This window comes from Lonchura striata, chromosome 5 (assembly GCF_050655825.1).
Source record: "Lonchura striata isolate lonStrDom1 chromosome 5, ASM5065582v1, whole genome shotgun sequence".
In the NCBI taxonomy this organism is placed as follows: domain Eukaryota; kingdom Metazoa; phylum Chordata; class Aves; order Passeriformes; family Estrildidae; genus Lonchura; species Lonchura striata.
In genome coordinates, this window is record NC_140707.1 from 35,369,486 (window position 1) to 35,397,411 (window position 27,926).

Consider the following 27,926-nt stretch of genomic DNA (forward strand, 5'->3'; position numbering starts at 1 on the left):
AGGTGGAAAGACAGCTCTTTTGGCAGGAGGGCTGATGTATTGTGTTTTGCTAAGAGATATTGGATATATGCAACAAACTTTAAGAACAGGATGATACCTATTCATGTTGGTCTTGATTGTGGGCTGCTCACCAGAAATGTCTGCACCGTGCTGGAAAAGGAGCAGGTCGGGGGTGGGGGGGGAAATCTTGTAGATAGAAAATGAATGGACATGTGCTATATGATCAACTCTGGGTGACTGGTGATCCAAACCCAATATTGTTTTAAAAAGACATACAGTAAATCCTAGATGAGGAAGAGAATTAGAGACGTGGAAATGAAAAGAATAGTCATGGAACTGTGAAGATATCTACAAAACATGGCAATATCCACAGATCTGTAAATGGTACAGAATATGAACATTTCTTGCTATGCAAAAATAAAAATGTGGGATTTTATCTTAGGAAAGTCCAAGTCTGCATTAGATCACAAAACAAAAACAAACTTCAAAAGCTGAGAAGAACATGGATTGAATAACCAGTGGTTGTTTCTTTGTACCAGGAAATACAGGTTCTTTATGATACTTTCTGAAGAATTATGCTTAACCTTCTGATTTTAGGCTGCTGCCCAAATTCTTAGGCATTATAGACTGTGATTTTTCAGTTCTTACAGAGAAATCAGTATCTTTCCTCTCTAAAACTTCCTTTAGCTCTTTGAAAACCAGGAGTTCATTAGTACAGAATGGTCCCTGGGCTAAATAGGTCGTATTTAGGATCTGTCCCTGGACATGCTAGAGCACATCCACAGGAAGGCCATGAAGATGGGCTGCAGAACCTCTACTATGAAGAGAGGCTGAGAGAGCTGGTTTTGTTTAACCTGGAGAAGAGAAGGCTTCAGGCAGCCTTTTGGTACCTTAATGGATCTTAGGAAAAAAGTGGAGAGAGACTTTTTGTTTGGACAGATAATGATAGGACAAGGAAGTATGATTTTAGCTAAAACAAGGAAGATTTAGGTTGGATATTAGGAGAAAATTCTTTGCTTGGAGGGTGGTGAGATACTGAAACAAGTTGCCCAGAAAAACAGTGGATGTCCCATCCCTGGAAGTGTTCAAGGCGACGTGTGATGGGACCCTGAGCAGCTTGATCTCATCAAAGGTGTCCCTGCCCATGGCAGGAGGGTTGAAACTATGTGATCTTAAAGGTCCCTTCTAACTCAAACTATCCTATGATTAAATGACACCCATACCTGTGCTCTGATGAAGAAACTCTATGATCTTGTGACTTCTAATATTGAGCATCAAATTACAGTTTTTAAGAATATTGAGAAGCCTTGGCTATCTCATGGAAAATGCAACCAGACCACAGAGGTGCAGAACAAACTTTTGTATCTTGCAGAATAGAAATAAGAATTGTTCTTAGACCCCCAAAAAATGGACTGGACTATGTTTTTTTTCCCCCAATAATCAAAGTTTTTTTTGCAGGGTTGGTGGTGGGGATATTTCATAGCTGTATGTTTAGCAAGTGCTCTGCATGTGTGCTATGTTTATTTGCTCTGTTTATTGTCTTTTGCTTGGCTCTCTTTTAAGTAAAATCTTGTGGAGTATAAATAGGGCTGGTTTTAGAATGAGTCACTCAGCAGGAATCCTCCCAGTTTGACTGGGATTACAATGGTACAACCAGTAGTCATGTATCCTTTATCCATGGTTCACAGCACATACTGCAGTTCTTGTGTTGATGCTCATTTTCTCTTGTGGTGGCATAATGAATATTTAAACAAAGCCTAGTTTTTTTTTTAAAGAGTGCATTTTAATTCTATCCCTTTTTTAAAATTAAGCAGTATAGTCTTTAATCTTAATTCTCTTGTCTTTCTGTTCAACTAGCTTCAGACTAACCACTTAGGAATTTTGTAATCCTTTGAACCATCTGTTCTTTAAGGGCCATGTATATGTCATGTACTGGTGTTGCAGCATTGATAGTGACTACAATTATTTACCTTTTTCTGTTCAGCACCTTTCTGTTTATACTAGGCTGAAAATTACTGGTTTAGCAGCTTCAAGACTGAAAAATTGGTGGAATAGATTTAGGGTACAGGTGTAGGTGGTTTAGTACAGAATGTAATTACATAGTCCACTTTTTATCTTCATCTTTTTTGTCAGAGTTTCCTAAATGGAACAGTAGATAGAAGTTGATACTCAGTCACAGAGGAAAGCAGTTCCCAGGAGAAAGGTCCTTGAGACCAGAAGAATTAAAGATGAAGTTCAGTGAATGCTTTAAATCAGCAATGCTGTATGAAGGGCAGTCCTGTCTGCGTCCCCCTCATGAATACTCCTTGTGCTGCTGCAAACATCTATGCAGCCATAGGGCGTGCTGGGTTGGGAAACTGTTCTGGTTAAAAAATTACCTAGACAACTCATATCAGTTCCCTAATAAACTTTCTTCTACACAGATGTTGGAAACAAAGTGTAGGATTTGTTGAAGTAATGAGTACCAGCCTTAATTTTATTCACAAGTTTGGGCTTTCAGAAATATGCACAAAGCATTCTTGCTACTGTTACATGTTAAACTAAAAAGGAATCTAGACTAAGAAGTGCCTTCATAAACTTGCTTGCAATTGTAGCTGAACATATTAAGGCCTCTTCTGGGCTAGGCATGGTTTTGGTGGTTTTTTTCAGAAATGATTTGAAGATCATTTCTGGACTGTAGAATTGGCAGTGTTCTACATAGTGCTGTAGCTTCAAACATGTGAGACTGGGTGTTCCATCTTCTAGCGTGCAAACTTTCTATATTGTAAACATGGGCCTCATTTATATTATTTTTAAATATCTCTATACTCTTGAGTTTGAAAATACTAGAACCTGAAATTTCCCTATCTGAAAAACAGTGTATGCATGTTCAGCTTCAAAGTGCCTGAAAAACTGAAGCACATTTAGGTTAGGCTGGTAGAGTGGACATCACTCCAGCCATATCTCAACAAGCTGCTGCTGAACTGTTGATGTAGATGGTGCTTAGAGGCCTTGGAACCTCATTGTACTAGAGTTTATAGTCTTCATGTGCAAGATATGAAGAAGAAAACACTTGGATGAGGTCACCCAGCTACTTACTAGCAGGGATTAAAATAAAATTATTGTTTTGTGGACTGCTATTCACTAGTCTGCTGTACAGTTACTTCACTGATATGCATGAGTGTCTCAAATATTGGAATAATTAAATGGAGGACTGGTTGGAGAAGTCTCTGCCCTTTCTCACTGACTTTATCCAAGATGAGTGTAGAAATCAGCTGTCAGAAATGAATGTCTTTATCTGCAGGGAGGAGTTTTTCACTCATCTCCTGTTTATTGGAGATGAGAAGAGCGGGAACTAGGTGCTCCACTAGAGAAGGGGAAATGAATTAAGGCATACTGTTTCTAATGAGAATGCTACTGGAGTTTGTCAGTGTCATGATTTGAGACTTGTTTAAACTGTGCTGTCCTTTGCAAAGGATGCTGTTATGCTTAACAAAGGGAGGGGTTTGATAAAGTGCAATTGCTATTATTTCTTGGCTGAAGGCTTCAGGAGGTGAGTAAATTTAATTTCCTGGGCTCGTTGCAGTGTCTTATCTCCGTTTTGGAGCAAGTTATGCATTAATCAGGGTATTAACATTTCATAAACTTTTGGAGGAAGCTAAATGTCTTGAGTGCCTTTTGCGTGTACTGTCCATTGTCCAACATTAAGTTTAAGTCTTACTGTATTCTGTTCAACCTTAGTACTATAATCACTATTAATTTCTTTCTTTGCAGCCTCTGTGAATGTGCTTGTTCAAAACTGCAAGATTTACAATGATGCTAGCTGTGATATCTCTGCTGATGGGCAGCTGCTGGCAGCCTTCATTCCCAGCAGTCAGAGAGGCTTCCCTGATGAAGGAATACTGGCTGTATATTCTCTGGCACCCCACAACTTGGGCGAAATGCTTTACACAAAGCGATTTGGTAAGCATACAGCAAGAAGTCAAAGTGGGTGAGGGTGTGAGAACCTCAGGATTTCAGCCATCAGTAAGAAGTGCAATAGCTTGAGCATTAGTAATTGTAGCAACAGGAAACATGGAATTAGCCATCCAGCCAGCCATAGAGACAGCACTGCTGGGGAGAGACTTGTGATATGGTCTGGACAAGTATGGTGCTGGTGTGGTGGAGCTGCTAAAGCATAGTTTTTAATTTCTTGAAAGACTTAATTGTCTTAGTGACAGAACATCTGCAACAAGGAAATGTCTTATAAAATTTGTAACTTGTGCAGGTCTCCTTATTCTCTACCCCTTATAAGAATGAGATTAATATGGTATACATTATGTGAATTTAAAAGCTGTGAGGATGAAACATGGAACAGGATTTCGACCCATGATAGAAGTAACTCCTCTTCTCTTCATAGGACCTAATGCCATTTCTGTGAGCCTGTCTCCAATGGGCAGGTATGTTATGGTGGGACTGGCTTCCCGACGTATCCTGTTGCACCCCACTACAGAACACATGGTTGCTCAAGTTTTCAGGCTGCAACAGCCCCATGGTGGAGAAACATCTATGAGGGTGAGTATATGTATATTCTGCTTGTGTGTGTTTGGCTCCAGCCTAGTAGTTAGTTTCTGGGTTCTGACAACAAAGAGATAGCATCCTCCAGACCCACTGAATAAACACATGAAGGAATTCACGGCAGAGGTATGCAGACATGGCAGGAGAATATAAATACACCGGAACTGTGAAACTTTTATCTTGTTTCAAATATGATGATGAATAAATACATTCCATGTAGTGTAATACGTTCCTAGGGCTAGACATCATTCAGAGTACCTAGTAGGTCTTTTGTACCTTTTCAGTGATACGCATCTTGCTTGTGATACTACAGTTGACTTTGCTGAGGCAGCATCTCAGCTGAGGCTTCAGGATTATTTTCTATCATTCCTAAAAGTAACTAACCTCTAGGACAGCAGCCACCAGCAGTTTCAGGAAGCATAGGTGCCAAGCTTTTTATCGTACTGCAAACTGAGGTTGACTATGCTTTTCCCAAACAGACTTTGCTGGCTATTTCTAAGTTAGTTCTTAATGTATATGTAAGGATAATTTGACAATGGAATTTCCTTCATGTTCTCCTTTGTGTGGCAGCTAAACCATGATCCACTCTTACTCATTTAGTACATGAAGGAAAACCTTCATCTTTTCACTAACTGGGCAGAGTTGAGAACATGTGTGTCTTGCTTTCTTAATGAGTTAAGCACAACAGCTGTTTAGTGACAGTTCTAGGTAGTAAATGCCATGTCCAATTTATAATACACAAAGAGAGTTATGGAGTCAGAAACGAGTAAGTTCTAAAGCTGAAATTTGGGTTGGATTCAAGTTCTAGACAATGTATTCAGGTGACTTGTTTTAGAAGATGAGAAATAAATCTTTACAATTTTCAATTTGAGGGATAACTTTACCGTAGTGGAACTCATTCCATGAGAAATCTTTTTTTCCTGTTGTTTTCTTTTCTAAAATATTTTTATTTTTTTCTTAAAGGTCTCTCTGATTATTGTTACTTTTGGCAATACGCTGTTTTCCCAGAGCACAAGGGTGGCAGTGAGGCATTTGTCTACTGACCTGATACTGGAGACAGACTTGACCCTGGGAGAAATTCCTTGATTCACCTTTGGATTCTGTAGTTACTTTTCACACAGTTCATGATTGAAAGAGAGTCACTTTATCAGCTGATGTGAAACTCTTGTTTATTGTCATCATCTGCTCCTTGTCATAATGCAAGGGAAGATATATGATGAAGGTATTCATTGGTGCACCAGTCAGCACTTTTTCAGATGTGGTTCTGAGCCACCATTCTGGTACAAGCCTCTCAAAGTAAGAGACAGAAATTAAAATGTATTTAAGAAAAAAAGTACAATTTGGCTTACAGGTACAGCTGCTGAAAGCTGCATGGATATAAGATCACAAAGTACATGGATTCACCATCCTGGAAGATGGCTTTAAAATTCTAGTTTGCCCTAGTACCTAGTTTCTTTTTAATCTATTTTAAGATCCTAGTGAAATGCATATTTTTTTCTGCCAGAAACTGGAGTAGCCCTTCCCACAGTCTTTTTACCATATCATAAGTTAAGACAGAGAAGTCCTATTAGCAAGAATCACATGTCTTCCTCTCATCTCTCATTTACATTTGCTCTAAACTCCAGTTGCTATGGCTCTAGCCCTTGTCTTTTGGAGACATTTTTGTGTAGCCAGCTAAATCAGCAAGCTCACTGTCTAAATGTTTCATTTATATTTTTTTATCTCCATGTCTTCAAATGCCTGTACCCCTGCTCTTAGTCACCATTTAGTGAAGTAATGCTTTGTATTCTTTAATCTTCTCTTGTAATTTAATCTTCCAACTTTAATTTTTATTTCTTTTGAACTCTCTCCAAAAAGACCTTATTTTCTTTTTCTTTTTTTCTTTTTTTTTCCCTCATTCTTGGATGTGTTCAAATCTACATAATGTGATAAGCACAGTTTTACCAGAAGCCCACAGGGGGTAGTTTTTTTTTCCTTTTGGATAACAGCCTTTATTTATGCAGTCAGAAACCATTGAGGGGTGGGTTAGGTTTCGGGGGGGGGTTGCTGTTTTGGTGCACTGCAAATTTTGTACCATTTTTTCCTGCTCTTGGTTCTCAGACTTGCTCCACATCACTGCACTTCTGTCATTCTCATCTGCTGTAATTTTGGATTTTTTTTTTCTCCAGATGGATTGCATTTATTCTAAAGGTTGCTTTTTTCATCTTTTTTGCACATGTATTTATAGCTTCAAAAACCTTTCCCCCACGTTTTAAAATCCATCCGGTCTAGCAGGATTTGTTAACTATATTGCTGTTTTCCCCTATTCCAAATCATGTTTAAAGATGTTAAAAATATCTTATTTCTGACAGCTTTGGACTTGGAGCTTTGTGCTTGTGTGGCAGGGTCACAGCTAGCTCAGTTTGAATTAATTTGGTTGAAGAACCTTCCTGTTGAGTGATGTTGAATATTGTTTCAACATCTTGGTGTGCTGCTGCTTGTCTTTGTGCAGTCCTTGGGACCAGGCTTAGAAAGCATATGCCTGTCAATTTCACTAATTCTGCTCCTCTGTCTACTTGTAAAAATTAATGCATCCACCACAGGTATTTCTTCTGCCTTGAGTTTTGCATCAAGTCTCCTTCATAAGTTTGTAATATTTTTCAAGACATGCAAAATGTAAATAGAGTTTTAAGTAGAAAACTTCATTATATTCTTAGCGCACTGTACTTACCATGGCTGATATATTCATATTCAGTTGAGCAAAAATCTGTTTATAGCTTGGCCAGCATGCAGTACAAAAAGGTTTAGGAAACCTGGTGAAACTGTATTCTTTAATATCTAATTTAATATGCACCTTAGAGAGAATCAGAAAGCATTTTTGTTGCCTCTCTGCCAACAGCTTGTAATACAAAGCACTTGTTACTCAAACTCTTAATTAAAAATGAGTCAGAACCATGTTTGAAGCAATATTTTGTGGATATTTTAATTATACCCTACTCCAAAACTCCCAAAAGAAATGCTACATTACATTCTTTGAGAATTCTCATAAGTTGTTTGACAGTTCTTCTGCCTTCCTGCCTGCCTGCCTTCTGCCTGCCCCCCTGCCTCCCTCTTGGCTTTGGATTTGCAGTCAATGAACTGGAAGAGGAGGGCTTGGCAACATGGCCTTCAAGCCACTGCTGACCAGTGCAGTGATTATTTTTGATTCAGATTAACCCTTCTTCCACATCCTTAACTAGCAGTCAATGGAATGCAGATTTCTATTGCTTGGAGAGTTTTTTTCCATCTTGCTGTTAAAATAGAGGTTTGAAGATGCAATTAATTAATTTTATTACAAAGAACTTTAATACATTTAATTGTACTAGAAATCCTCTGGCTGTTGATGTAATTTTCTGAGAACTACAGCAATTTTGGACTGTACTGAAGAGCACCTTGGTTGTACAAGTGTACATTGTCTGTATGCATCTTGCTGCTGGTATTTCAGAGAGATTGGGTAGAGTTCACAACAGGTCAGGGCTGTTGTGATTTGACAGTTACGAATTTTGTTCAGAAATAAAGTCATGAATTATCATCAAATGTGGTGGTTGTGAGGTAGAAGTTTATGCTTTTTCTGCTCACCCCCTTCAGATTGGCCTGATGAGCATTTCACATGGAAACCTGGCTTTGCTAAAGAACAGTTTTTAAACTTCAGTCTGAAAAACAAAAGCTTTCTAGTAGTGTTGACTTCTAGCAGGAGGGGTATGCATGAACATCAAGTGTTTGTTACTTGTGTTCTTGGGGGATTTTTTTTCCGATCTCTGAATTGTATCTGTAGCTGGAGAGAACAGGGAAGGATTTGCTTTTAGCAGATATTTGCTTGGGGGTGGTAGATAGCAGTGATGCTGGGAATTGTCTGCAATTTGAGTTTCAGAGATAGAAAGCCTGGAGACAGGACTCAAAATGTGGAGTAAGGATAGGTTTTCTAGCTTGTTTTGAAAACAGGTGGAATTTGTCTCTAAATGAAATGTCTGTTTTCAAGCTGTTTGGTTTAGGGTGATTTTTGAATTCCATGTGCTTCCAAGCATTTATGGGCGTTAAAGGACTTAGAAGAACATGAAATTAGAACCTTGTATGGAGCTGAAGGTCCTTAGAAAGATGGGAAAAATAAGGATCATATTGCACTGGATCTGATAGCAGTGGGTACTAGTGAGAAAGGAGCCAGAAGGTAGTTTTATTTCTAGCATTCACAAATGCTGATGCCCTTGCAATGTTTAATGTTTTTCATTCTACCCAGAGGAAGATAACTTGGAAATACCAGCAAAACATGATTACTGGAATCCAAATTAAAATAAAACCTTGAAAGTAGCTTTTAAGCTGAGGATACAAAAAAGTAAGGTAGGTGATAGAAAAATTTGATTGACATGAAGCTGAAGAGCAAATCATACAATTTGTAGGGATAAAGTGACTTAACTAGTCCCCATCTCAAATGCTGCACTTGCTTTGAATGTGGAAAAATTCAGGCTGTAGAGATCCAGAATTAGTTCTTGACAAGAGTGCTGCTATTTGGGAAACATTCTGATTAAGTGGTTGGTCAATAGCCTGGATGGAACAGAGTATTTGTACATTTCCATTGTAAACAGATGGAGAATTCCAAATACCACAGGAAGAAGGGCCTGAAACAGAAAGACTTGCAGAGTTTTAGCACAAAGCCAAGCTTTTTTTGTTCTAGCATATTAACTCTTAATAAGTACAATGCACAAGTGAAAAGATGCAATTTTCCTGAGTGCTGTTGCATTCTGAGCTACGTGCAAGTGTTGGTAAAATGTATCCAGTGTATTCTGCAGAGGACACTCACTGACTCTGTGGGTGAGCTGTGCAAGCTCCTGCAGCCATAAGCAACCAAGCTTTAATCCTTAAAGCAAATACCTTGCACATGTGTTTCACTGGGGCACAAGTTAGTTTTATCAGAATCCTTGGTAATGTGAAAATAAAATTGGTTAGGAGAATATGAAGAGATGGCTTACTGCAACACAATACCTCCAGTGAAAGAGTTCACATGAACTAACATATTTCTGAGAACAAGAATAATGTACAAGAAAGTACCAGCCTCTTGCTGTGTTGTTGAAGAATGTGTTGGTATGGTCCCTTGGGTTTTCTTTTAAGAAGGATTTGACATCTTCAGGCCAAGAGGGTGATCTTCTGATGACTCCAAGTAGAACTGCAAATAATTTGTCCAATTACTGCCCAAAGAAATTTTTCACTCTTGACAGAAGTCAAACCACATAGATATTTTTTAGCTTTTCAAAAGGCCATGCAAAGTCACAGACTGCAAGCACTTCTTGATACTAGGAAGAGGACATGGAAACAGAACCTTTGTTTGACTGAAATGGGAAATCTCTCCTTTTAGTAGAGGGGAGCATAATTGTCTGGTTGAGACCTAGTAGTTTATATGTTCTGTGCATTGGCAGATTCTGTCAGATATCTTTAGGAAAACAGATCATATCCAAAACCCATGTCAGTAAACACTGCTTATGTAGGGTGCTATAAAAAAGAGCTGTATTCAGCGTCACTGGAAAATGCAGCACAACCTTGGGGATGCAGATGACATGAAGATTTCCACAGATGTACACATTTGAGTATAGATGCAGAAATATGCAGGAATAGTATGTTGTAAGAGCTAGTTATATTGCTGTCTTGACCAATTCAGCTGTGTTTGCTTGAAGTCTTATAAGACAGAACTTAGATGAAACTAAAAACTAATTAGAATACTTCATAAGATACTGTGTTAATATCACAGGTGGTGGTTAAACATGGGAGTAATGTCTGTTTTAGCAAACTGGTGTTAAGAAAAGGTAAATGACATCTCTTCAGGATGTTTTTGCTTAATGGGATGTGAAAATGAGAGCCAAGACATTTTGTTTAATATGAGTTACAGTATTTGGAGAGCAGAGCTCTTGCAGTTCAGATAAGGCCTTGAGCTTATTTGCCTTACAGTAACTACTGTTTGCTTTGGTGCAGTTTGGTACATAGTTTTAACTAGATTTAAGAAATAATGGCAAACATAGTTCCAGATCTGAGATTATTTATGTGCAGTCATCTTGCCCAAGTCATTTAGTTGGAAGGGAGCCAAAGTGAATTCTTACCAATTTGTATTTAACTGGGGATGGGATGAGAAGAAATTGCTGTTTGCTATTTTTATGAATATTTTTTTTCAGTTCTTCTTCCTACCATCTTCCTTGAATTAAATTTGAACCAACTCTGTCCTCTTGTATTTATTCCTTCCAGACATGTAAGCAACTGGATGTCAGCCTCTTTTCACCTAGATGAGGGTGCATGTAGCTCTGTCATCAACATAGTGTTGACTTTTGATCTTGTATGCCATTCTACTGAGGCTCAGCAGATGGAGAACAGAGCAGAATGGCAGCTGTGTGCAAATCCTTTGCTCTTGTCATTGGATTTTTAACATATTGTAGATGTTGCTGTTACAGTCTCAGCATGACATTTAATGAGGAATTCACAGATACTGTGTTTGGTTTGCAGTCTGAATTAAGGTGAAAAAGGTTGCCATTCCTTTTGCCAGAGAAATGACCGTATCTCTATTAGATTGATACAGCCTTGAGAGCAGTTGGTGATTTTTAGAAGAGAGAGTAGCAGTGGGATGCAGTCCTGTTCAGACAGTTCTGTTTGTTTGTGCATCTGCACTGAATATACATACACGTGTATCTGTCTTCTGTCACTCCAATCCCTTTGGCATTCCTGTTTCTCTCCTTTCATCTTTTCCAACCATCTGCATGTACAAATGAAAGGATAATTGTTTTGTTCAACAATTTCTTGCTTACTCAACCCTAGGATTCAGATCCCAGTTTGGACCAGTCCCCTAAGGGGGTTTTTGGAGCTGTTACCCTGGTTTTACAGCCTTTGAAAGACAGATAGTAAAATAATGAGCCACTTCACTGCAAGTGTGTTATTTTCCTGAGTGAGAGCTTTGTTACCTAAGATGATCCATTTCTTCTTGTTCCCATTAGTTAATTTTAAATGTAGTAGTTGTGTGACAGGCTTGTGAAATAAAGTACCAAGCTGATAATGCGAAGAACTCACCTAAAGAAAGAAAGGATTAGGTGTGCTTTAATGAGACTTCTCTGAATTTGAAATATCAGCAATAAATTATGTAAGAAAGAACCAACAGTATTTTATGTTTGCAGAAAGTTTCACACTCCATCCAACAGGATTTTCTGGTGCTGGCCTGTTTTAGGAATTGGATCAACTATCCACAGTTAAGGTTTCAGTTGTTGAAAATTAAGAGTTCTCATTTAACTTGCTGTGGCTCAGAAAGCAAAGCTAGGATTTTCTGCATGGACAACAGGTGCAGAAAAAGGCAGGAAGAGGTTTGTTATATTGGTAAAGACTGAAGAAAAATTTTATATATAATACTGTTGCATCTGAAGAAGATAAATGGAGTTGAAAGAAATTTTATTAGGCTGAGCACTGCACGATAAAATCCATTTGAGGATAGGACTGATAAATCCAAAAAGATAAGTGCATTATTTTTCACTTCTTCCATTTTAACGGAGGAGGTCTATTGTGAAGATGTGTATGTTGTTAGCAGGAATCAGCTGTGGGGGAGGGGTTGAGCAGCACAGACCAACCTGCTTAACAGGGAGAGATTTGGGAGCAAGAAAGCAAATCTTTTCCCCTATCTCATCATGGAAAATATGTGCCTTTTTGTTTGTATCTGCATATAGGCACAGAGACTTTTTCCAAACAAAGGAGAGACTTGCTGTGTTTCAAAATGTTGGTATATATTGTCTTATGAATAAATATATTGAGCAATTAGTCAGTTATCCCCAGGAGGGTTTGTTTTGCTTTGCTTTACTCTGCTTTAGACAAGCTAGGTTTGAATTTTGCTGTAGAGGGTTCTGGAGTTAGTGACAGTGCAAGGATTAAACCTGAATTTCATCACATTTTATGAAATTCATTAATAGGCAGCAAAGTAAAAAATGTAAGCAAAAATACTGTGTCATTTATTAAGGAGATCAGGTTAGAATGTCTTTTTCTTGTTATACTTCTGGGCATTCAAAAAACATGAACTAATTGAATACAAGTCAGTGATGCAGGCTTACTGGCCAAGGACATGTGGTGTATTCAGTGGCGTGGTAGATGTTTTACAGAAACTTACCTGATACCTTGGTGTCAGAGGTAAGCTAGTTAACATGTTGGCATTATAAAAATGTCAGGTAAGATATTTCAGTGGTAACACAGTATTAGGAAGAGGCAAAAAAAAAAAAATTGATTTTAATGCTTTCTTGACGAGGTTCTTGCAATCAAAAAAAATTAAATCAAACTTGCCTTCATGCTGTCAGTGCATCTTATCTGCTGCTCTGGCAAATATAATTGGAGTTCATAATTTTCTGCATTTGTTTTAATGCTCTTTCAGTAGTTTCAGACTGTATGTAGGCCTTGCTTCACTTTCAGTGACCTTAATACAGTGTTGTGGATTGGTTGTGATTTTAGGGCTGCATCAGTAGTATAACCTGGACTCATATGAAGAGCACTTTGTTTGCCAATACAAACTTTGCATCTATGGAGGTGAGAATTGGCCGCCATTACAGTTATATTCATGCAGCAGAGATAAGTGGTCCTTTCTGAAGCTCTTCCTTGGCAACCCAGGAAACTGTGTATTTTACCAGTCCTCCAAGAGGTTTCTGTAGCATTTAACACGCCAGGTATTTCTTTGCCTGTGTGTTTTCATTGTCTCTCAGCCTTTGGTGACAGTGTAATTCAGTTGAAAATTAATAATTATGTTTTAGGCTTTTTTTGTGACTTAAAAACCCACCTTATCTACTTCAGGGATGGCAGGATCTCCCCATGTAAAAGAGACAACAGCTGAACCGCCACCCCCCCTCCCCCAGCTGTCCTTATCAAGGCTGATCTAATAGCCAGCTTACTGCTTAGCCTAAGTGAAGGTAATGGCTTGAAATTTATTGGCATCTCAAAGGCACATCTAGTTGAGAGTAGAAGTGTCTCTATTGAATTAAAAAAAAAAGATAAAAAACAAGAGTTCCTGCTGAGTTTTCCTACCTGCTTGTGCCAAAACTTTCTCTTCTGCAGCTTCAAAATATGTTTGTTCTTTCTTGAGTGCCAGAGAGAAGAAAGGTCTCTGCCAAACAAGTAGTGTTCAGCACTCCCCTGCTTTTCATTGCTCTCCTTAGAGGTGGGAAGGCCTTGGAACAAAGAGGTGGCTGTGCAGATGATGCCATGCCTCTGCTTTGGCCAGGCACAGCACCGCTTGGATCAGGCGAGTGCAGCACTGTGGCCAACTGGCAACAGGAATACAGACTTGGAGCAGCCTGCTGCTGCTTTGATGACTGACAGGATCCTGGTGATTGCTCAGTCCAGCTTTTTAGTGTTGCCACATCCCAGAAATGCCGGGGGTGGGGGGAAGGTGGAATTTGAAGGGTATTATTAAAAAGCAGCAGCTTCCCTAGTACAGAACGGGAGGGGAAGACAGAAGTTCTAGCTCAATAATGAGGATGTAGCAGAGACTTCTAGCAAAAAGTTTTCTTACCTCTCCAGGGCAGGTATAAATTAGCTGTCTAACTCTATGCTTATCTATTGTACCCTGGGCCTGTCAGCTTGACATTGAGGAAGAGATCATTGAGAAAGATTCCTTGAGGCTGCTGGTTGTCATGCAGCCTCTCCTGGCACTCTGCCATAAGTAAATACCTAAGTTAGTGGCTGTGGCAATACTGATGTGACAGCAGTGACAAGTTGGAGGGGAAGCAGCAACAGTGGGCTTCAGGTGGCCTTTGCACTCCAAATGCAGCTTGTTCTTTGAATAATTTGAGGGCCTATGTTTTCCTTATCTTTGTGATTTATAGCCCTGCTTTCTTTGAGCCGTCTTTTCCTGTGGCTGTGAAGCAATGAAAGCAGCTTTGGAAAATTCAGTGCATGATGTACATGCCCACTTCTGTTGAGTGAGGATGGAAAAGGCGCACCAAAGAGATAAGTCGTTGCTTCTAGTACAGTTTTTGGGAATAGAAAAATGCAGACAAAAATTGCTCAACCAAATCCCCCACACTTCATGATTACAGGGATGTAAAATGGAAGCAATCAACTTGTTTCTTTAATGAGTATTGCTTTCCCTTGCTACGAATTGCCTTTTGTGTGGAAGTTTAGCTACCTAGACAGTTTTGGTTTTTCTAGAGGAAGACTTTTTACCTTTCTGACATCCCCTGAACTCAAGGAGAAATTGATTCTTTGAAATGACGAAAGAGTCCCGGAATCCATGACGGAGTGTGGAGAGATCACCAGAGACAGTTTTCTACAAACATAACTACAGGTCAAGCAACTGCTCTGTGTAATTCAGGCTGGATTAGGGGGCCCTAAAGGGAAGGAATAGGACCTGTCATGTGTACTGAAATGATATTTATATGTCATTGCTGTTGCAAGAAGAGAACAGCTTGCTATACTTGTGTTACCTGTTAGGGCTTAAGCTTCCATAGGTATGTTCTGAAGCTCTCATTCCTCAGACTTCACAGTGTTTGTAGTTGGAGAAACATGCCATTCAAAACTATTTCAGAAAAGCATCTGGACATAAAGGCAGCTGTCAAGTTTGTAAAATGCTGAATTGCCATGACTAATGGTGTGACCATGTATTATTGAATTGGTAGTATAGTGATGCTAAGAGCAAGTTAGACATTGTTTATGGGGAAGAGCATGGAAGCTTTCTGTGACTGCCGATGGTGATTATGGGCTGATAACGTGTGGTGCAATATGATACCTCATAACTGAAAGTGCCAAACTATTAAAAATAAGCTCTCTGGAAACTCTGAGGGTCTGATGGGCACCTTTAAAGATCAGTCACTGCACTTTTACAGGTGTTTCTAAACTGATTCCTAAACCCTTGGCTATCAACATGGCTGTTACGCATGGCCTGCAATTAATCTGTGGACCAGTCCTAATGAAAAGAAACTCTTGAATTATCAACTTTATGCATTTTTATTGTTAATTTTAAGAGTTTGAGGGTTAGTAGTAATCATTTGACCTAGAAGTTGGAGTGTTGTATTTATGTAGGATTCCTGTAGTAACCTGAGTATTTTCCCCAGAAGTTCAGAATTACAAAGCCTGAACAATCCACAGCAAAGAGGTGTAGTCAGTCGATGGTATGTTTTCAGGCTGGCCACTTTGGTTGAAATATCTCAGTAACTTTTTATAAGATTTAGCAATCAAAACAAGAAGACCAAAAAAAAAAAAAATCCAAAAGGAATTAGCTGTGACCTATGGCAAATAAGGCTTCCTGGCAGAGTTCTGACCTTCTTTGAAGAGAAGGACCTGCTGATGTTAAAGGAACTTGAAATTTTTTTTCCACTCTGTGTATAGAGTAGGGGGTCTTGCTAATGGATGCAATTGCAACAGACAGTCTGTATGACTGCATCAGATTGATTAGCTGGGTCCTGCTTACTGCTGCGAGTGGTGATTATGCCAGTACAGCTGCTTTCTCTTTTTATGTACTAATTACCACACGCACGGATGTCATCACCCTTAACACTGCATGGAGTTGTCCCATTAGCGTGGGAGTGGGAAGCAGCAGGGGAGGGGAGCTCTTCAGCGTGACAAGCTGTTTAGAATTGAATGGAATGGAATGATGAAGCAACTATTCTGGTGCAGAATTTTAAAGCTATCTTGTCTTTGAGATTCAGCCCTCAGCCAGCACTTGGAGGTTGTCAAAACCAGAATCATGCCCTTGGAGGCGCATTTTCCATGGGGTGTTGTTTACTACAGAACAGTCAAAGCAGTAAAGCTCAGCTATAGGCAGCAAGTCTCCTGCCTTGGTGTGGCTGGTTATGGAGCATGTGGGAGAACAGCTGTGCAAGCTGACCTGTCAGTTGGGAGAGCTTGCTGCTAGCCCAGGAGGGTGGTGGCTTCCTGAGATGTGACAAAGCCATTCTCAGTAGAAGAGAAACTGACTGCTTCTGACTTGCCAAAGAAGGATATGATGGAAGACCCTTGCAGTCTTGAGAGATCCAGAATGCTTATTTTATTAATTTAGGCTCCTAGTTCTGGCAGACCCTTCTTTCCCCTCTTTCCTCCTCCTCCTCCAAATCCAATCTACCCATCTGAGAATGCACCCTAATCTCCATGGTAATAAGTGTTAACCATCATATAGCTTATTCTCCTCCCTTCTATTTCTCCCCTTGCCCTTCCCTCCCTGCTGCCCCAGCAAGCAAGGCAGGGCAGAGGAATGGGACCGACATGACAGAGATGGGTAAGACATAGCTAAACCCATAAAGACTTGTTCCTTCTGTCCAAATGCTGAGCTTCTCTGAATACACTCGCTAACTGCTGAGTGATAGCCAAGGCATAGAGTGGCCAGCTTCTGTCATACAGAAAAATCATTTTTTCTCATCTAATGTGACCTCCTCAGAGGAGCAGTTAAATTTGTTAGTGATGATGGGAAATAATGTAGCTATATTGTTTTGCTCTGTGTGTATATAGGATGGTCAGGATGAAGGTTCTGAGTGCTAGCTATTGGAGGGTACATAGTTGAGTAATCCCTGACTTATGCTTCTCAAGTTAAATTGTCCAACACACAAAATACTCAGGGGGCAGCAGTGCTATGGAGTAAAATGGCCCCAGTTTGTTATGACAGCTGATAAGTACCAACCTAATGGCTTCTAATTATTTACTTCAAGTCACCTCAGCAGTGCATTCCCATCAACATTCATCTTGTTGTTCCAGCATAACATCATTCCCTTCCCTGCTCACTGGTTCACCACCATCCCCTTTTCTGTGGACTCTGGAGGAAAGGTTTTGTGGTGGCTGGATGCTTGCCCACTAGAAAATCCAATGAAAACCTGTCTTTCACCTTGGATTTATCCCATTGAAAATCCAGATTCAAAGTCTGCTAGTTGCAGTGATGACAGTGCACTAGATAAATTTCTGCAGAAATTCTCTTAATTATTTGGTCTTGGTCTTGTAAATGCAGTCTTCAATCCTACCCTTCTGAAATCCTGATACTTTAATGGCCCACTGAAGCATCTTGTCCCTCTCTATTCTAGGTAGCCAGACTGAATCATTACTGCTTTTTCTATTTCCCATGCCTTTGCTTTTATGATTTCTATGTGTTATATTTTTGGGCTAAATGGATTGTTGTCAGTATACCCAGTTCTAGTTGCTGGATGCTTCACAGCTGTGTGCCAGTCAGCCTATTAAAGATTTAAGAGCACATGTATGTGCATTTCTAGCAGCTGCTTACTCTCACTGCTGATTAAGTGATTGCTCGCAATTCTGTAAAGTGACATATCTCTACGGCCATCTGTGCTGCTGCAGGGAATTTTTTTTGAGCCTCCTTGGCTCTCCTGCCTTTTATTGTCCTGTCAAGTAATCTTCTGTTATTGTTCCAGAGAGTTTTCAACGTTCTGTACCCAATGCCTGCCGACCAGAGGAGACATGTCAGCATAAACTCTGCTCGCTGGCTGCCTGAGCCGGGCCTGGGATTGGCATATGGCACCAACAAAGGGGACCTGGTGATTTGCCGGCCAGAGTAAGTGCTTGTTGTACATGCAGACACTACACACAGCTATAACTCCTTTAGCCATTCTCCTGTCAAGGTAGTGGGGATAACATGGCTTTTCTTGTGCTTGAAGGATCCAAAAACCCCAGTACTTAATACTTCTTTTGGACTGCTACAGTGTTTACTGGAGTCTCTTACAATCAGTATTTGTTTTGCTGATGATAAACTTTGGAGAGTATTTGAAGTGCATCTCATTAGCTCATGTTATTTCCTATGTTCTACTAGGATTTCTGGATCCTTTATTTCATATATGACTAGTGCAGTGTCTTTCAGCCTCTGTGGATTTATGGATTTCTAAAGGTTTACAGTGACAGGAAATTTGATTTAGTAATATGCTTGATTTTCTCAGCTTTCAGGAACGTCTTGAAGACCATCAACCGGTTTAAAAGTTGCTGACCTAGAATTATCAAGTACTTTTTACAGTATTCAGGCAAGAGATTCTATGAACTGCAAAGATTTGTGTCAGGATTATGAGCAAGCCAGTGAATTATTTTGGTGTCCTCGCTTTAATTCCAGTGGTGTGACATGTACATTTCAGTTCTCTTTAATTTGTATAGAGCCGTGAAAGGTGTAACGACCCCTTTGTAAGCTTACAATTCAAAACAAGTTCGTTTAGTTGTGGTCTGATGATCACAGTGACACATATTACTTTCATTGTTCTTGGGGTGTGTCTGCATCCTACTTTGTTGCAACCCTTCTTTCCATTGTGTTGTCCAAGTGTTCTTTTGGAACCACATTTCTTTTATGCTGCAGGGACACTTCAGGAGTTTCTCTGCTACAGTTATTTCCTAGTTTTAAACTACCTTAGTATTATTTTGCATTGTGCTTCACATGTTGAAGTTCCTTGGAACTTAAAAGCTGGCAGCTAGAAACTTACAGCACTGCTGGTTATCTTACCACATGCATGTGGACTCCCTCTGTTGTGCCATGACATCAGGCATGTGGTGCTTAAGGAGAGTCATATTGTCAATTTAGAATCACTAGCTGAAACTAGAATAAATATGCACAATTTTAACAGTAACTAATTCAGCCTTCTGGTGAAATCTATGGCTGGAATTTAGATTGGACCAGTTTTGGTAGTACAGAATGGCAGTGCTTTTCAAACAGCCCTCTTGTTCTCTTGAGCATAATCTTTCATCAAGACCTTATTTATACATGAAGTTCTATAAGATACTGTTACAGAATAAGCTCTAATCACTCTCTTTCAGCATAAGTGGCTTTCTTTAAGAACAGTTGCTGTATTTTCCAAGCAGAATTAGTCAAGAATAATGACTCTTTTCTTGAACTTGAGAATATTCTAAGTTATTTTCAGTATAGAAAAATGGTTAAGATTTAGTTTGCTGATTATGGTTCATTAGATGAACTTGGATAAGAACCCAGGGAAATGAAGTCTCCCTGAGGGTGGATTCTTTGATTGAATGCTGCAGAGTCAAGCTTGATCTGGCTATCCTGGCTTCACACACTCCACATTACATTTCCACTCCAGTGCTTGCAGTACCCCAAAGCTGAGTGGAATGCCTCTTCTTGGCACTTCACTAATTAAAAAGTCAATATGAACACTTTTATGGTATGTTATGGAAGCACAACCAGCCCTCTACAACATCTGTGTACAACCTTCTTAGCTCACCATATTAATTACACTGTATTCCAACAATGATAGGTGTTCTGTATGGTAACATGAAACAAAGTGGCTGTATTAGGTGGGAGATTTATTGGGGGGTTGACAAAAATGTTTCAGCTGGTTTTCTGCTGGTGGATTGGAGTGATTGATGCTTCTGGTGATAATTGTAAACATCACATGGACTGCCGGGTTCTTTCTGGAGCAGGACACCTGATGTGTTCTGTTCTCAACTGCACCATTTTATAGACCAACAACAGTCAAGAGTGACTTGTAAACCTCAGCATGAAGGTGTAGATACTCACTGAGCTGTATAATTTGCATTGAGGCACTAACATAAGAACACAAAGGTGAGTGAGGCTTTATCAGTGGTTTGCAGCTGTGGTGTTTGTTCCAGATCTACTTGACAGATCCTTAGAGAAAGGAGAAATCCTGACATGTCAATGCCATCTAAGTAGTTCCTGGCTTAATAAACTTGGTTTGAGATTGGTACGTCTATTGGGTTTAACTTGAGAAGTGAGGGAGAAAATGAAAAATATTTGTGTGGTTTCCATATACAGTAATACAGTGGAAATACTAAATGCAGGATTCAGCAATTGATAGAGTCATATCAATTGGAGGATAGTCAAACAAAAAACAGGAAAACAGTGCTTTGCTGAAACCCTCCCACTGTTCTAATTTGGCAAAGAAAGCTGTGGTCAGTAGCAAACAATAGAGATTATTATAATTCCCTGGGTCTTAATTCCCATATGCAATGGAGGCATTTGAAACCAAGTACTACAGGAATTGTATCAAAAGATTGGAATAGCAGCAGTTCCTCTGTAGAGGATTTAAATGAGTAGACTGAAAGTACAAGCTGACCAAAAAAAAAAAAAGAAAAGAAAAAAAAAAAGCCTAACTTGAAGCTCCATGGACTTCTTATGGGACACAATGCAAGTAGCCCTCCCAGTATTCAAAATAAACACTGGTTAAAAATGGACATGGCAAGGTCATATTATGTTGGTAGTCCATAATTGTAATCTCAGTACACAAATTTACAGGGTATATTTTGAAGGTAAGTAAAATAAAAACCATGGAAAGTGGGATGAAATGCATTGTGATTTGCCTGAAGTGGAGTACAGTAGGTTGTGTACCTGTCCTTGAGAATTTTATGGTTTTATTTCTAATCAAAGGGTCAGCCAAGGATTTGCTCTAAGTCTAACATGTCTGTGGTTTAGTAAGACAGTTCCTTTATTGGAACTACAATAAATGTGTTTAAATTCTAAAGAATTACAACAAGATCAGGTAAAGAATGGGTGAAGTCCTGGCTAAGGGAAAGAAAACAACATTGTTGACATCTGGACTCTGTCAAAAAAGAGGTCATTTGGCTTCTTTAAAAAAACACTTCTGGAACTGGTTGATTAATACTATTTACACTAATGGCTGGTAAGGATGCACTGAATAAATTTGCCAAGGATGTGACATTAGCTTTGTCATTGCAGAGAAAAATCAAAGTACTGCAAAGAAACCGGATTGCTATGAAAGTGACTGGAGCTATAGAAATGAGAACTTAACGGTACAAAGTGCACTTAGTGACTAATTACACTGAGTTCAGTAGATAAAATGATGGAGGAGGAGAAAGACCTGAGGTTTTGGTTGATTGTAGGTGATTAAGCCATCAATACATGAGGCTGTAAGAAGAAATTTTGTTCTAGGATGAGATACAAGAGGCTTAACAGCAGAGGTGGCAAAATATTAATATGGGTGTAGAATAAGCTAGACATATAAGCTGGAATAGTTTAAAATTTGCCTTTTAACTTGCAGAGCAGGATAAAGCACTTGATAGTGGGATCAGGGGAACATTTTATCTAATAAAATCTGCAGCGTGGAGTCTTTATCAGGGTTAAAAAGGAAAGTAATAATCTTCAGTAAAGTTTTGTGCATCTTTCTTGACTCTGCATACTTCTGAATCTTTGGGTTTGCATCATGGAATGAAATCCTGGGTGTCTGTCTTGTATGGTAGAAAGATCTCTACTGAATTAAAAAGGAATTTGATTCTTAATGCTCACAATATTTCCTATCCCAACAAGAGCTTTTTCCTTCAGAAACATTCCTGGTGAGGCATCTCAAACATGAACTGTCTTGCAAAACATAAACAGGAGGCCAAAAGTGGAGAGGAGCAGAGTGCCTGCTGCCCTTTGCTGTCTTTGCTTGTTGATGACCACCATGGGAGAAAGGCAGGGGATCCAAATATCAATTGTTGTTTCATATTGAGTGTCCTCTCCCCTGTGCTCAAAAGCAGGTTCTGGAAGGGCTCAGTGCTCATGTGCTTTTACAAATACAATTCCAGAAATCTCATTGTTCTGAGAAAACTGCAAGCTCTTGAAACACCTTGTCTAAGGCTAGCTTTTTAATGCAGGCATCCACAAGAGAGAAAGGACTTGTTTAGTAGTCAGAGCCTCTGGTAATAGAATTAATATACCTCTGAAGATGCATCTGGTTCAGAGGCAGCATTCCTTAGATTTCTCTTGTTGGGAAGTAGGTGTGGAGAATCTCAAACTGATTCAGTGCTATTTAGTGTGCATATTTTAATTCTTTGGGGTGAGATCTGCCTCTAACATTAAATTATTCCAGGAAAATTATCTTTATGATAAATTCCTAAATTCCTATGCTTTGCAAGCAATCACTGCATTTATCTGTCTGTGCCAATCTTTTTTTTTTTTTTTTTCTCTGAGAATAGCATATCCTCCCATCTACTGATGGGGACAATGTGTCTGCATCTAGTTATCAGCATTGGTAAGGAGATGGTAATCTATGCAGCTGCCTGGCACATCATGTCTCCCTGCTGGCTGGCTCCATTCCTCAGGCTCTGTAGCCTCCAGCCATGGTGCCCCCAGCAGCATAAGCTACATCTTTTGCCTTTTCAGAATAGCTTCTGGAGGATGGAGTAAACAAGGAGACAGAAGGAGGAACTGTCTTCATGTGTAACCAAGGGATGTTAGCAACCCTGCATAGGAAATGTTCTCACAACTGTTAGCTGGGGTAGCTGGAGATGCTATTTATGTCTGAGTCCTCCCAGCAAATGGCCTTTTGAAAGGCAGCATCTGCATGGGATCTTTAACAAGGAAATGAATGCGTGTCCTGGACTTCTGCTGCCTGTTAACCGCAAGATACACTGAATTGTCTAAATGAAGATAAAAGATGTTTTTGATTGATAAAAGGACTGAAAAGGAGGAAAGATGGCCCATTTTGCACTATGGATGCATCCTGCAAGCGTACATTTGGATTTTGTCATTCTTGCGTTTAAGAAAAAAACTAAATTAATTATTTCCAAATTCTGTAGGAAAGCCTATGTAACCTTATGCCAAGAGGCTTGGTCATTGCAGTTGCAGAAGTAGAGTGTGTAAGCATGAAACAATATTTCCATTCTGATATGATTTTTTATTCTTTTTTCCCTTTTTGTATGTGAATCGGCTATCCAGGATGACTGATGGCATTAAGTGAAAGTTTGCCTCATAAAAGTCCACCTAATATGTCTGTGATTCCTAAAGATAAATTTTGAAAGCTGCTTTAAGTCTTCAGTTACTCGCAAGTTCATTTCCCTCACCCAATTCTTCAAGATATACTGTAGGACTGACTACTTAGTGACATTTCTTTTCCACCATGAGAAAGGGAACTTGGTACAGAGATCTCTGTTAAGAAAGCATAGCCTGGTATTTACCAGTTTGTGTTCTGCATCACTGGTCATCTGCAGGTCCTAACTAGTTCTCAGTTTCAGTAGCACACTTTGTAAGAGCACAGCCACGTGCTGTAAAAGCAGTTACCAAATGGTTCACTTACATCTATTCAGATCACACCTGCCACCTTTTCTTTCTGTATTTTTTTCTAATTCTGTCTTCAAAAGCAGTTAAATTTCATGCAAGCAATTATTTTACTAACTGCCTACTTCATGTGGCTCACTCTTTCATTGTTTCAATATATCTTCTTTATTTGTTATATTACTCGCTTTAAGGATAAAAGTTACACTTAGAAGACAATAATAGTCAGTTTTAAGTATGGCTTTCTTTTTTAAGAGTGCTGCTAAGTTGACTTTTTTGCCCTTTTGTCATTTCCTCTTTTTTTTATAAGGTATTAAAAAACAGGTGCAAATGACTCAAAAAAGTTAACTTTTAAAAAAAACTCTAAATGAGTGCAACTAACTGCTATGTCTGACATATTTCTTAATCCCTAATTACACAAGTACCCTTGGATATTTTAGAAGTGGAGATTTCAGAGAAGTACAATATCTTGTCCACTTTGAAACATCATTGATTTTTGTCATTAGCCTCATAAATGAATAGTTCTTTTTTCATTCTAATGCAATTTTCCTCATGTTTATTTTTAGAATGTCTTCTTTCTCTTGTAGCACAAGTTCTCCGGCTGTCTTATAAACTTTCTTTTCTCTGTGGATCTATACTAGACTTTCCTTGTTCGCTTGTTTACTTCCTTGGCTTTCCAATAAGATTTTCTTTAATTTTCCAGTTTTTAATCCATATTATTTATGGAGTTTTATTTTGTGTCCCTTATGCCTATTTTTCCAGCAGGACCCTGCTAATGAATCCAGCTAGCAAATAAAACAACCAATTTTTTTTGTTCATTTTCTTTCCCTATTTTAAATCTGTCTGCAAATGGTCTTAACTACTAAGTTTGTAGACATGAAGTTCGAGTAATGATTGCAGTTTGGGGTTCTTGGTGATTTTTTTTTTTTTTAGTTTCCCCTGTATGCTAATACAGAATACTTTTTAGTTGGATAATTTCAAAGCTGATTAAGATTAAAAATATAAAACTTTGTTTGCCCTATGGATCTCATTGACACTTGAGCAAACCAAGATGTTGGTTCTGGAACTTGGCAACTTTGTGTATGCACATTCCAATGTTCTGTTAAAAATAAGCATTTGCTATACTTGCTAATGTTAAGCATTTATTTTGAGGTTGCTTTCTCCCATTCTAGATGTATTTTCCTGGTTTAGTTTGCTGGTACAATATATACAAAACAAGCCTATTTCATCCATGTTCACTTCTGCTAAAACAGTAATGAAAATTAAAATATGACTTAAGAGTGACTGGCTCTCTTGTAGCAGTTTTAAGATGTTTTAGGCCTTACAAGGCATAAACAATTTTTACTCCCCCAAAGACTCCTAACATCCTAAATTGTCTAAGCCAGTGGAAGAGCTGATAGATCATAAAAAGCCTAAGAGATTCTGAGGGTTCAAAGCTTATTTGGAGTATAGTCTCTGCCTGTTGTCGCTTTAAGCAACTAACAGCTCTTTAGATTTTTAGGGGATTTAAGCAAGCTGTCCATCTTTAGAGCTGCATGGATGATGATATCAAGCTGAACTGTGCTTGTTTGAAGACCTTTAAGCTGTGTGTTCTGGAATCTGTTGTTTACCTTCCAGAGGTGTCCCTACCTAGTACTTGGTGTGGTTGGAGCCAGATAGCAAAGGATACTGTGGCATACTGGCAAGATTTAGTGAGAAGAAAATCAGTGAAAATTCAGGAAATTCTTTTTTGGTCTATTTCTGCCTTGTTTGTTCCAGGCTATTTGGCTTGGATGCTGTGCTCTTTTTCTCATAAACATGATGCAAGTTACAACGTCCTATGTCACACTATGTGTAAACACAGTGTGTTTACTTTACAGTAGTGTAAAAAATTTCTGAGAAGATTGCTTTTAAAAACTGTTCTGGTGTTTTGGCAGAAGAATGAAGGCTGTTTGAGAGGGACATGCCTTGTCCTTATTCTCAACACAGGTTTTTCTGTTCAACCTTGCATTCCTTAAGGGCAGCACTCTCAACATCAATGTTTTCACTCTAGTCACAAGATAATCAGACATCCACACTTTCATACTAAACTCTTTTCTTTCTACTCTGTCATTGTATTGGTGCTTAATTTCCATTTGTTACAACACATTTGTTGAATGTGTTGGAAGACTTCTCCCATGGAATATAAGACAATTTCCTCTTAATGCTTTCTGGTCGTGTGTCATCCATTTCAGATAATTTTATGAGTCTGCTTATCTTTCTACATGCAATCTGTAGGTAGGTTGCGAATGGTGGAAGTCAGTTCGTTTTTAGCTATAGTGGTCCTGTGAATCAGAAGAAACTATTCTGTTTGGCTTCTTATTGTATTAATCTCTGTTTTCTTTCACTCCCTCCTCTTTCTTGCTGAAGTATCTACCAGTTTAGCTGACTGATGACTCTCTTCCTTAGCTGAAATACCAAAATTTTGCTGAGGGAAGATGGCTGTTAGGGGTGTGCCTTCTGTCTAAATCTTATCCACTGGCCACAAGATCATGAACTGGATCACTGGACACTTAAGTGTCCATTGGTAGACAGAACAAACTTGTATGTGTTTACATGGTTGAGACAAAAGAGCTGCTGAATTAGGTACTGATGCCACCAGCTTTATAAGGCTGACCTCATACAAATGGTGTGAGTTTGAATACAGCATCTTCAAAACTCCCAACATTTAACCTAGCTGGCAGGACTGCACAATCAAATGAACAGGACCAGTTTTCTTGCAAAGTGTTCCAAGCTGAGTTGGCACCCTCCCTAAAGCAGGCACACAGCTACTAGCTGCACCAAGCTACTTGTACCCTGCTTCTGCAGCACCTTGGACAATTCAAGTAGATATCACGGTATGTTTCTGCACGGTTGCTGGTTTTCACACAGGCAAAACTTGCAGGATTCTGGAAAATTGGTGGGTTGTATCAGTGTGAGGAGTAAAAATGAGTCTGCTCTTAGATGCATCATTCATCTCAATGTGATGGACAGGATGATGTCATACATCATTTAAATAACTGTGGTTGTCAATCATAAACTGCAGATCTTGTGTTCCTTGAATTCCTATTCTTGATCTTGTGCCCTTCCCCTGGCTAGTTACACATGGGCTGGCACCAATGAAGCTGCCACCTCTTCTTGGTCAAAGGGAGTTACTGCCCTGCAGAATTACTCCAGAAATCCCCTTTGCTGGTTCCATACAGTTTGCACGGCAGCCAGTTTTCACTTGGATTTGTCTCTGCACGTGGTTCATCGCCTGCACAGAAAGCTAAATATTTATGAAGTAGGGCGTTAGAAATTATTGTTTTCCCATCCAGGCAGCTGCTGGGAGTGCCAAACTTCGCCTTGTACTAACAATACCGTTGCCTAGCTAATCATGGGAGCTAGGAATGGGCTTGCTGTACTGATCATCACCACACTGGCAGAAGAGATAATGAGCTGCTGACAAGGATGCATCTGGAATCTGGCCAGCATTGCATTGCATTGCATGAGATACTGTGTGCTGCTTCTTCCTTCCCAAACCAGGACAATAGATTCCTGTTCCTTAGCATAGTGTCACCTTGTTCACTTGTAGCTCACACTATTTCCTTTATACATCTGAATGGCTTAAGAATGACAAGTTTACACAAAGGGAAGAAAGCATGTCTTGGGAAATTCAAATCCTTTGTAAACTAATCTGGTTTTGTATACTTGCATTTAGTGATCTTGAATGGACAGTATATTTGAGAAATCAGCTTTAGGGAGTATTTCCTTCTGTAGAGAAAGCAAACTTGGCAGCATGAAAATCAGATGCATTGCATGGCATCAGAAAGGCAGCTTCCTTTCTGTGTTGAGCTTGCCACAGTCTTCATTCTGGTAATGAGGTTGTGCTGATATTTTTGGATGGGACTACAGGCAGCAATGTTGTAATCAAAATTTAATTTGGTACTATAGCAAACAAGTGGGCTGCTGTTGGGCCTTTCCATGTGGCATGATTTGAAGGAGGAGAGCGGTGCATTTTCTCATTGGTACTGTCTTCAGATTTCACTTAAATCATCTGATGATATAAGTGAAAAGGTGGTAAATGCTATTTATGCCTTCCTGGACATGCATACACCCCTTGCAAATTATGGGTTGTTTTGTCTTGCTGTCATACTCCTGAGCTGTATTGCTGTGGTAGAGTTGGGGAAGTTTCACCTTAATCCCTTCTTCTCTTCAACTCCCAGTTTTGGATATTCCAGCTGGCAGCAGGGTGGGGGTGGGGGTTACCCAGATGTCTGAGTTTGTTTGTGCTGACCTGTGCTTTGTCAATTTACCCTTCAAATAAATACTGATTAAGCAAATGCACTAAATTGTATTTCAGCTCTCTAGTAATTTGTTATTAATGTTCTCGTTAATTCGTAGTACTTGGTCCTGTTTCTTCCTGGAGACATAACTGAGCTGTGTAGGTAATACCTCTGTGTAGAGG

At 39.3% G+C, this 27,926-nt stretch overlaps 1 protein-coding gene across 7 annotated transcripts in view; it reads left to right on the forward strand.

Annotated features, from left to right (window-relative positions):
- AMBRA1 (autophagy and beclin 1 regulator 1) overlaps positions 1-27,926 on the forward strand; it is a 123,951-nt gene that overhangs the window by 80,180 nt on the left and 15,845 nt on the right. For all 7 annotated transcript variants that reach the window (XM_021533387.4, XM_021533385.4, XM_021533386.4 and 4 more), the window contains 3 exons: positions 3,754-3,942; positions 4,379-4,533; positions 17,898-18,037. In XM_021533387.4, coding sequence (XP_021389062.1) covers positions 3,754-3,942; positions 4,379-4,533; positions 17,898-18,037 — 484 coding nt within the window. The remainder of the gene's footprint in view (positions 1-3,753; positions 3,943-4,378; positions 4,534-17,897; positions 18,038-27,926) is intronic.